The sequence below is a fragment of the Megascapheus bottae genome, chromosome 9, assembly GCF_031878675.1.
Source record: "Megascapheus bottae isolate mThoBot1 chromosome 9, mThoBot2.hap1, whole genome shotgun sequence".
NCBI lineage: Eukaryota > Metazoa > Chordata > Mammalia > Rodentia > Geomyidae > Megascapheus > Megascapheus bottae.
Genome location: NC_143517.1, coordinates 33,475,007 through 33,487,135, shown reverse-complemented (window position 1 = coordinate 33,487,135; position 12,129 = coordinate 33,475,007). Strand labels below are relative to the sequence as shown.

The following is a 12,129-nucleotide window of genomic DNA, read 5'->3' as shown; positions in this document are numbered from 1 at the left end:
TCAAAAAATTGAGTGTTCATGGTTTGTAGTTATGCTTTTTTTATTGTTTGATTATTGCGTTAAGATCCTGTGTCCTGGAATGCTTTCTTTTATATACTTCTGAAATGGATAATAACTTCTGTTAACTATTATAGAATGTCATTTTCATGGTTATTATAAACTCTAACATAAGAATTAAAAGATATTCAGAAAATACTTTTGATTTTTGCTAGGTGTTCTAGAGAAATCTACCTTTAACCAGAAAAATGTTTCAAACCACTTAAACAATAAGATCAAGCTTGAACAAAGGTTATTATCACATGTACTTACTTTAAAAAAGAAAACTTAAAACCTTCCAATATTCAGAAAAATATTGCTGCTTCAATTTGAATAGCATTATAATGCTCCATAAATGTTCATAACAAAGAATAAATTTCAAGTATATTTACTTTCTGCATTTCTAATCTTTGACTTCTGCTACCAACCACAAAAATGAAAGCAAGTAATTGGAGAGGTCATTAAACTAGGCATTTGTAAACATTTATCTTTCTGTGTTTGAATTACTTGTTTTCTAAGTAACATTTAAAACTCTAGAATGGGTTTCGGCAGGTTTGGGTAAAAGGTATTTTTACATTTCAAGGGTATAGCTTTGTAAAACAGTAACAAAAAGCTCTGCACAATGTATTGTGAAGACAATAATGAAGTTTCACTAAACACCAATTTGAAAATATATTCAAACTAGGGGAGAATTAGCTCTTGTGAAATTAATGCACCAATAACAATATAGCTACTCTTCTTCCATGAACAAAGTGTTTCTGCAGTGAGATGTACTCTTGAATAAAATTTATGAATAAAGCTAAATCCTCTAAATATATAGACAGATACAGATAGATAGATAGATAGATAGATAGATAGATAGATAGATAGACAGACAGATAGAGCCTTATATCAATATCTACATATCTATTTATCGATATCTATCAATATGTATATCTCTGGGACTCCTGATCCATAGTAGTAACTCCAAGGTGTGTAGAAACATGTCAGATAATGTTTCTTTTCTTTCTAAAATAAGCAGTGGGTTTGATTGGTCCTTTTTCCTTTTTATTTATTTCTAATTATCATAAAGCAGTTGTACAAAGGGGTTCAGCATTATAGTTTATGAGAACAATACATCTTGATCAATGTGACACCTTTCATCATTCTCCCCTATCTCTGCCAACCCCACACATCTTTTCCATGTTCCTAGCTCCATTTTCACATATATACATTTATTATTATATGTTATTATTATTATTATTTGAAGCAACTTACCACATAGTTCTTCTGTGTCAAGATTGCTGAAAAGATTAAACAAAAGGCATTATTAGTTTAGAAATATTTTGCACATAAGGCTTTTTTGATTTGTAGTGCTATGGATCAAACCCAGGGTCTCCCCGCTTCCAGACAAGAACTTTACCAGTGGCCTACATCTTCAGCTCTTTAGGTTTTTAAGTAATTAAGTTATTCAATAATCTCTATCTCATATTAATAAATGGTAAACAGGCTATTTTTTATAAATTCTACATTGTTTAGTTATAGATTATTAGCAATGACTATTTTAGATTCTATCTGAACAAATCATTCCTAGAATTTGTACTTTTCCATGCAATATGTGGAGGAAATAATGCTGATGATGAAGAATGGTATATTTTGGGACTTTAGAATGGACATTACAAACATTGGGACTTTTACCAGCTCAATCACACTTAGTAATTTTGAACTCTAGATTTCATCCTGTGACACTAGCTACATACTTTTGGAGAAATGATATTTCCATTATTTTGTGAATCTTCTTGTAAAGTTGCATATACTACATAGTAGAATGGAATGTCTTTTGCAATACCATTAATGTGAGCTTCTGGTTATTCATTTATTTATTCCATGAGCATTCATTGCTAGGTGTTAAGCCTTGTTGTAATTGCCACTGATATACGAGCCTGAAGTAATACAAAAATGAATTTATCAGATTTGTAGTCTTTAGGAGCTCAATTTAGAGGCAGACTTATCTAGTAAATAAGTGAAGTAAAATAGTTGACATGGGAGCAAATGGAAAACCAGAAAAAGATCTCAAGAAATACATTAGAGAGGATGAGATATTTGAGCTAAATCTCAAGGATTAAATATGATTAGAAAAGATGACAAAGGAAAAATTCTCTACTTAGAAGAAACACTGTGACAATGAATGAAATGGACAGAGTACTTCATTTAGTTTTAGAAAACTAAGTGCTAAAACTGAATGCGTCCTTTGGCTGAAATACAGGTTATTAATAAGCAAATGGGACTAAAACCTGAAAAAAAACCTCATTAAAAATTCCAAGAAGTTTCTCCTTTATCTTTTACAACTTTAGAATCACAAAAGACTTTAACTAAGATGAGGAATATGACTAGGTTTATAAAGTTACAAATACATATATTATAAAGCTCATTGATATGTGGAGATGGGTTGAGGTTGGGCAAAACTCTGGGTGGAACTGAGGTGAGGGACCCAGTTTGCAAGTTTGTAAAAGGACAACCTAGGTCAATTCAGAGCTGGATATACAACCCAAAGAGACTATACAAGCTGTGGGGTAAGAAGAGGCATTTCAAGATATTTTTTCAATTCTTTCCATTTCTTTTTGTGTAACTTTAGAATATAAGAATATCCATGATTTACATAATTTATGAAAAATAAAACTACTGTATCTATTTGAATTGCAAATTTCACAGCTGTACCTAGTAGCGTCTTGCAATGTCAGGGAGTGGGGAAGAAAATAGTAGACATACGTGGGAGATTCTGAAGTACTAATTTTAAAATCGGTCAGAATTGGATAGCTTAGATTTTATTAGAAATATCACAGCATGTGATATCACATGTTTTTAAAATCTTATTTTGTTTTTCTTTATCTTACTATTTTATAGAACTTCAGACTTAGATAGTACATTAAAAGTCACTTTAATTTTGCATTTATTTTCCTCAGAATAGCTCATAATTTTGTGATGAGTTTCATTTTTGAATTTCTAAAGGAATGGACAGCACCAATCCATTATTGAAAATTAAATTAGCTGGAGTAGAGTATAAATCATGGCGGTTCAGAATAATTTGCTAGGCAGGAACTCTGCTTGTTCCTTAATAAAGGATTATGTTTGCCAAGTGCTATAGTGTTTGTGCCTGAAGCATGCCTTTATTTAGCTTTTTCTGTGTGTTAACCATGTTGCTAGTCCTTGGAAACAAGCCATGATTTTTTAATAGTACATTCATATGAGGGAATTCTAGAACTGATTTCATACTGAGATGTATTTCCAACACTGTCCAATTCATCTATTAAGGACAGAGAAGAGAATTGCTGAAGAGAGGGTAAGAGAGGAGATGGAAAGTGGGAAGGAGTGAGGAAGAAAACAGAGGGAATGTGACTACCAATGTAGCATCACATTCCTTTAGATGCAATGCCTGTGTTCATGCTAGGCCCTAATCCTGAGTTAGCTGTGAGCTAAGGTCTCTACTGAACACAATTGACCACTATGGGAATATCTTAATAAAATTTGCATCAAAAATCTCTGGCTACTGTCTATTATATCTTCAGATTCCTCTAAGTTAAAGTCTCTTGGCTCAAGTCAGCTTAAGTGGTACCTGTGATGTCTGTTACAGCAGGAGCACTTTCAATCCTAGATCTCAATTTTTCCTACTGTCTACTCTTATCTCTCTACTTCTAATCAAATTCTTCTATGTCCAATCACAAATATGGTTCATGGAATTAAAGGCTGCTCAAAATTATTTGCAAAGTCTGGCATTTGGTTCTTTTTCTAATATATTAATATTACTGCTACTTATTTTCATTCGTGCTGTTCCCTTTGGTGTGTCACAACTAGCTCATCACATTTGCTATAATGATAATGGAGGGTCACTCTGCTCAAATGGTGCTTAGTGAAAGGAGAGGTCACAATATTTCTGTGTAAAATGAAAATTTTCACAAACTAAAATCAATAGTGGTTGAGCATATTTAACCTGGAGGAATCTGGGAACTTACTTAAACATGGGCAATGATTCAAGAGAGATAAGGATACCACACAGGTTATCAAATAAGAATTAGACCAGGTGATGAGTGAAAAAAACAAACAAACCAAAACCAGCACTAAAGTGGAGATTGCATCCTATGGTCAAGACCAGAGATCAGTTATTAGATACAAGATGACACATAGGCCAGGCTGTCAAAATATTGTGATGTGATATTGGATACTGAATTATGGGTAAACCCTGGAAAACTTCTCTTTACATCTTTTCTTGAAAAGCCCATAATTATCTCTAGAACCTATGGTCGGTCATCATTCAGAGGTTAAGTGGAACAATTTTATAAAGATGTGGCACAATTTTATAAAGATGTGGCCTGCAGACTTGTACCAGGTAACATTTGTCATCTAATTGGCTTGAAGTATGGACTATAGAGTGTATAATTATTGTTATATAGTTTTAGGTTGTGTCTGTAGGAGACAGATCCAATTCATAGACAATTTTATGAACAAGAAACTGAACTCTTCTAGTTCTTAAGCCAATTAAGGTCAGACTACTTTCCATACATAAACCCAATGCCTAATCTATGAGAGAGAAAATTGAAACACATCATTTTCAGCTAAATGTCATTCACTTATTCATTTATGGACAAGGTTATTGACAATTTTATGTGCACTGTAGTGGAATGAACTGCGTCCTCACAAACATTTGTTCAGAATCTAGACTGTTTGCCAGTGGATGTGATTTTCTTTAGAATAAGATCTTTATAGACATGATAAAATTGAGTTATGCTGAATTAGTGTATGCCCTAATTAAGTAACTTTCTCTATATATGAAAGAGGAAAAATTGGATAAAGAGACACATGCATAAAATAAAGACATGAAGACGGAGGCAGAGAGTAGAATTATGCTCCCACACAATAAGAGACACCAGGATTCAGCAGTAGAAGATGGAAAAGGCCTGGGAAAATTCTCCTTAAAAGACTTTGGAAGGAGCAACCTCCTGATAGCATCTTTCTGATGAGCTTCTGTGCCTTCAGAACTGTTAACTCATGAGCTTTTGCTGTTTAAGCTAAGCTGATGTATGGCACTTTTGTTACAGCAATGCTAGTACATTAGTGTAGGCATAGTTACTATGGACTGTCTGACATTCAGGCAGGCATATAGTCAAAAGAGCATCTGTTTTGGGGTTGTGTGTCCTTTGAACATACCAGGAATTAAATAACTAGTTTGAGTGTTGGAAGTCATTGCTCTTCACATAAATCAATTGAATTTCAGGAATTCAAAATTAAACACTTATAATACCTAGAGTATCAATGATGGGGAAAGAAAGAAAAAGCAATGTAATTCATAGTTAAGTAGCAGATAAAAAGTCTGGAATAGTTGGCATTCACCAGATATAGTTTTGAAAATTTTGCATGGAATGCCTCACTTCCTATAAAGATTCATTATCTTCATTGCATAGTAGGGGACTGGGCTGGAGGTAAATGTCATTTGTTTGATGCCACCCATTTATTGAGTGACAGTGCTAAAGATTCAAGGCTAGGTACATTTGACTTGAGAGAGATCTTACCTATTTATACAGGAACTTAGATTCCACTACAGAAATTTGGAGTCCATAGAAGATGGGTTAGTCAGTCAAGAAGCAAGTAAACAAAAGAAGCAGTAATAGTCAATTGTGTAAAGCAACAGGAACATGTTAGAAACTTCATTAGGACTCTTTATGCAAATCATCATGGTTCCAGACTTAACAAGGTGAGCAGAAGTACACTCTCCTTGCTGCCATTCACTGATGTCCGAGTAGGGAACCACAGTCAGTCATGTTTGGGTTCGAATCCATCATTTCAGACATTAGTGGAGGAAGAGACTGCAGTAGAGCATACACACAGAATGGGCAGGAAACAATCAGGAAGTGAGAAAGACACACCAAGGCCTGCAGAAAAACTACTGGAGTTCGCACTTGGTGCCTTTTGTCGTTTGTGAAGCCACCATTTTACTTTTACTACCTAATTTTTGAAGACGTGGAAATGACAAGGGAACCTGATTGTGACCAAGAAGTGAGTGTGAAAGCAAGAAGCAAGACATCATGAAGGAGACAGAGAGATGGGTTCAAGTGAACAAAGAAAGCCATTCATATTTATGGAATGGGACTGGCTGGCCAAGGAAGAGAAAGCAATTGAAAGTCAGAGGCCACAGTAAGAGGCCAGGGTGCAGAAGGGATCTGAAAGGCAAGGAGGAGACATGCTTTCATGTTGTTTTTTTCTCCTCAGAGCTTGAATTTTTCTTCTACACAGAAGTCTAATTGGATGCTATTTGAACCAGTTTTCTAACTTTGGATATTTTTATATCTGGCTGAGTAAAGGCACCACCTGGAGTATTTTCAAAAAACCTCCAAAGCCACAAAACAAATTTCTGGGCCAAACTCATAAGATATTTTGCTTCAGAAAATCAAGATAGGGGTCAGGAATTTCTCCTTTCACTGCTCACAAAGATGGTTTTGTTATCTGCTCCCATCACTGCACACCATCTCTCCATACTATCTCTCCAAGCAAATAAAGCATTTCCTAGTAATGAAACATTCTGCAAAGAATACTAGCTGCACTGGAAGTGGTGCCTTAAATTTATTATAATTACATACTCTATGTTAATAGCACTAAACTCAATAATTATACATACAATAATAGACTCTGTTACTCCTCTGTTGGGCTTTTTAGAGAGCTTAATTAGATACAACAGGGGACACGATCGCTTAACTCCAAAGGTCAATCTCCAAGTGACAATCGAGCATCTGGCCTTGCTCTCTCCAAGCCACGTCTAAGGCCCAACGAAGAAACCAGGCTCTTGTGAAAATTCTACCTTGGATGCATGCTAAAGTCCTTCTGTATTTTCCTCTCAGTGCTCATTATCTTCAATTGATGATCCAACTCATACTCCTTGGATCTTTAGTTCTATCTTCCTCATCAAACGCAAGTCTAGTTTGGGGAAGCCCCCCTCTTTTTTTTTTCACTTGAGTATCCTTACCAGTATTTACACCAGTGCTTTCAAATACTTGTGAACATAAAGGTTATATAAAGAATATGTGAAAGTCAGGCAGCATGCCCAGAAGTATCCCCTCAATGGTATTTTCTTGGAACATATCATGTTCTTGGTAGTGACTCCAGCAGCAGCAGTGATTTGACAGCAGTGATTGACACATCAACAGGTGCATCTGAGCTCAGCTTCTTGTTTTTCTTTTCTTTTTTTTGGTTTGGACCCAAATTTGGAGGGAAGCTGTTGGCCCCAGCAACATGAGGCCCCGGTAGCAGCTGCCAGTCTGTACTATATATGTTCACCAGCACTCATTCGATGGCATGTGAGAAATTCTTTTCTACCTTCTTCAAGTATTCACAAATGGCCTTCCTTCTGAAGATCCAAACAACCAAGTTAAGACACAGTTTTCTCCTGGGCTCTGATTTTGGACAGAGTTCCAGGAATAATTTTTTAAAAATGGCTTTTTGAATCTTTTGCCAGGCATAAGAGGCTGCCATTTAATTCTTTTTTTTGCCAGTCCTGGGCTTGAGCTCAGGGCCTGAGCACTGTCCTTGGACTTTCTCAAGGCTAGAGCTTTACCACTTGAGCCTCAGTACCACTTCCGGCTTTTTTCTATGTATGTGGTACCGAGGAATCGAACCCGGGTCTTCATGCATGCTAGGCAAGCACTTTAACCACTAGGCCAAACTCCCGGTCCCTGCCATTTAATTCTTATTCTTAAGTAGGTGCTGGTGGCTCAGGCCTGTAATCCTAGCCACTCAGGAAGCTGATATAGGAGGATCATGGTTCAAAGACATCCTAAGCAGAAAAGGCCATGTGATTTTTATCTCCAATTAACCAACTGAAAGCCACAAGTGGAGCTCTGATTCAAGTAGGGTGCTAGCCTTGAGCAAAAAAAGGTAAGAAACAGCATTAGGGCACTGAGTTCAAGCTCCAGTATTAACATGCCCAAATAATAATGATATTTTTTGGTAATATTAATTTAGAAAACAAAATTGGCCAGGATTTGTAGTTGTAAAATAAGGTCGTACTGGTAAAGGGGAGAGAAGAGAAATCATAAAAAAATTCTCAGACACTGTTTTCATTAAAATGTGCATATGACTGCAGAAGCATGAATAATTGATGAGCTGTTTCTGTGGCTTAACATTGTACTCTCTTCCCTGAGGAGTTTTGAGCTCAAATTGGTTGATTGACAACTATTGCCCTCCAGAACAGAAGAAGCTGCTCTCCACTTCTCTTTTTGGTCTCATTTCTTCTTCCCTGTTGCTCAAGACCTCTCCTGTTCAACCTGAATCACAGCTTCTTGTCCCACTGGACAGTCTTTTCCCCTTTCCTTTTTCCTTATCTCTTCCATGGCCCGTCATTTCCCATACCTCTTGGTTTTTATGTGAGGAGCCTGGCCTTTATGTAGCTCATACTTCTTCCTTTCTTCTTAACACCATCTCCCTATGTCAAGGGAAGGGGTAACTACATTTGACAATGCATGTGTATGCAATTGTAACTCCTCTGTACATCACCTTGACAGTAAAATTAAACATATTATGTATGAGTTTCTGGTGAGCCTGTTGATCATAAGAATCCTTTGTTAACTTCCTCATTGCTGTGACAGAATTCTTAATATAAACTTTAAAAAGAGGAAAAATTTGATTCACAGTTTCAGAAGCTTCTGGCCAACATGGCAGGGAAGGTACACATACAAAATAAATTTATAAAAAAATACGAAATATGCTGATAATCTTCTTTTTCATTATACGTTACTTAATGAAACTTGTTTATAAAATAACCTGCCTTGGCATCATGTATAATTGCTGCACTAATAAGTGGGTTCCACAAAATGGGTAGGTTTAAGAATTAAGTCTCAGGGGGCCGGGAGTTTGGCCTAGTGGTTAAAGTGCTTGTCTAGCATGCATGAAGACCCGGGTTCGATTCCTCGGTACCACATACATAGATAAAAGCCAGAAGTGGTGCTGAGGCTCAAGTGGTAGAGCTCTAGCCTTGAGAAAGTCCAAGGACAGTGCTCAGGCCCTGAGCACTCAGGCCCAGGACTGGAAAAAAAAAAAAAAAAGAAAAAAGAAAAAAAAGAATTAAGTCTCAGAAATTCATGCACACGGTGTTACAAATGCACCAGTCAAATTTGCTAGTTTAGTAGGCTTTGTATGACTGGAAACAACTAAATCTTTTTTTAATTGTATTTTATTCTCAGGATAACGTATAGGGGTTACAGCTCCACAGTACCCATAACCAGAAAAAGTGGGAAGTGGCATTGTGTCTCAAGTGGTAGAATGCTAGCATTGAGCGAAAGAAGCTCAGTGTCTAGGCCCTGAGTTCAAGGCCTAGGATTGGCAAAAAAAAAAAAAAAATCTAACAGAAGAATACCTAATCGAAAAATAATGAAATCCAAACTTACCAATTTAAACTCTGGTTTATTCCCATTCTGGAAAGTTCTATACATAGTAAACAATAATAGTTGGAAGATAAACATGTAAAATCTTGTTTTTTTTGTTGAACAATACAATCTCATTAAATGATTTAAAATTAAGTATTCTGTCTTAAATCTTTGATAATGAAAACTGAATTATACATTTATTAAGGTAGGCTTTTGCACTTGCAGGATGATCTCAATTCTGCCTAAATACACGTCACACAAAGTTCAGAGATTAATTTTATTATGACATGATTACTGCAGTTTCCATTTTGATGACATTGACATGTCTGTAATTTTCTTTCAGAAGGATCAAAAGCAAATTTAAATTCCCTCACAATGAAACAACTGCTCCCGAAATTTTAATGTTACAATCTATTTTGTTAGGAGAACAAGCCAAAGAAAACATTAGTTATCAGTGGCCAAAATATGTCCAGCCACATTGATAATTAGTGAACCCCAAAGATACCTACTAAAATTGAAATCAACATTGGTAGAGTAATTCCAGGACTGAAAGACTGCTTATGTAACTCACTTGAAAATCAAACACTCTCTGGGCTGTGTTCAGTGGTACATTAAAGCTGGCATGAATGTAATTAGGTACCATTCTGTGGTAATTAAGGATATGCCACCTTTACTCATTCAGTCCCAATTGTTCTCTGCTTTACAGAATTTAGGATGTACCATGTAGCACTTGATTTTAGAAAAACCCCTGGTCTCACAGAATCTCAAAGGAAAAAGTAAATATTACTTTGTCAGCTTTCAAAAAAATCACTCAGAAAAGTGTACTTTTTAAAAAACAATTAAGGGCACAGATGACAATTAAACCACCCTGTTATTTAGAGTCAAAAACCATTGCTCACACAGGAGAATTCTTACTAGGACAGTGATGTCTAATTTTGTATAACGCTAAAAAATGCAAATTCCAAGAAAAACATTACAAAAATCAAGTTAAGTGAGTGCAGTTATTCTATATATATTCTTGGTGACAAACGTTTCCTTGCTAATAAATATTATTTGCAAATTTATTCTTTCACATGGACACATAATGCTGCACCTTGTGGTTTATAAATAAATCTTTTCAACAAACACTAATAATCTGTCTGTATATAGCGCTTCCTCCCCCCTCTCCTCTCTCTCTGTGTCTCTCTTTCTGCGTCTCTCTCTCTCTCTCTGTCTCTCTCTCTCTCTGTGTCTGTCTGTCTGTCTGTCTGTCTGTCTCCCTCTCTCTTCCTCCCTCCCTCCCTCCCTCTCCCTCCCTCCCTCCCTCCCTCCCTCTGTGTCCCTCCCTCTCCCTCTCTCTCTATTTCTTCCTGTCTTACCCTCTCTCTTCTTCTTCTTTCTGGAAGATCAAAAAAAGTAAATCTCTAAAAAACAGACCTGCTGAATAGTCAAATACAAAGTGTCAAATATTTGATTTAATTTCAAAAATCTAAACCAGATATAAGACATCAATTTAGAAGAATATAACTCAGTAACAACAAAGACTTTTTATCTCCAACTAGGTAAAGATTCTCAAGAATAGAAAAATAAAGGAAAATAAAGGGGCGAGATTAAGCTACATTCTTGAAAAGAAGGGATTCAGAACATACTTATCTCCCCCTATATTGGAAACAGCAGGAGAGGTGGTTCTGGAAGTGGTAGAATCTTGAAGTTTAAACAGGAAAGGGCATCTGTGATAAATCTCCATGAAAGGACTACTTTTCTGGAAAAACACTGTGGGGGAGGAACACTGGCAAAGCTGCATGTATGTCTAGGCAGAAGATGCTCAGACAACATTTCAGAAATTCCTGAAGCAAAGACTGATTTGAGAAGAGTGTAGGAACTGTTCAGATGTATGAGCAACAGTATATGGTACACAGATGTGGCAGACTAGAAAATGGATTGGACAATCAGAAAGCACTGCTTTCTCTGTTACGGATTGCACTTGTGATTCAGATTCTTTAATGGTTCCATATGAATTCCAAACACTTAATACCAAATTTCAAACTGTAATATAGACCTATAACAATGAAAATATCTTGATATCAGTACAATAACAGGCCCGAGGACCAATGGAAGAACAGAAGATCTAGAAATAAACTCACAGACATCTAATATTTGATAAGGGTGCTGAGAAAACTGGATACACATGCAGAAAATTGAAAGTAGAGACTCAGATGGTACCTTGCACCAGCATCAATTCAAAATGGATCAAAGACCCTGATGTAAGACTAGGAACCATGAAACTATTACTGGAAGGAATAAGAAAAACTTTAAGACTCCTCATCACAAGTAGAAACTTTCAGAGTAAAGATCTTCAGCACAGCACATCAAAAAAGGCAGGATAAATGGGATTGCATCAAACTTAAAAATTTCTGCATAGCAAAGGACATAGCCCATAATCTTAAAAAAGACAGTCAACAGAATGGGAGATTTTTGCCAGGTATACAGCATACATTGGCCTAACATCCAGAATGTACAGAAAGCTTAAAAAAATTAAACCCCTAAAGAACCAACAACCCAATTAACAAATGGGCTAATGAGCTAAAGGGACACATGAAGAAATGATCAATATTTCTGACTATAAACAAAATACAAATAAAAAACAACACTGCGATTCTACCTCACCCCAATTAAAATGGCCATTAGCAAGAAAAACAAAAATAGGTGTTGGTGAGGACATAGCCAA

The 12,129-nt window shown here is 36.1% G+C and overlaps 1 protein-coding gene across 1 annotated transcript in view; it reads right to left on the bottom strand.

The window, feature by feature from the left end:
- The window catches only part of Necab1 (N-terminal EF-hand calcium binding protein 1), a 139,755-nt gene that overhangs the window by 85,233 nt on the left and 42,393 nt on the right, over window positions 1–12,129 (bottom strand). The window contains exon 4 of the mRNA XM_090339046.1: window positions 1,294–1,319. Coding sequence (XP_090195172.1) covers window positions 1,294–1,319 — 26 coding nt within the window. The remainder of the gene's footprint in view (window positions 1–1,293; window positions 1,320–12,129) is intronic.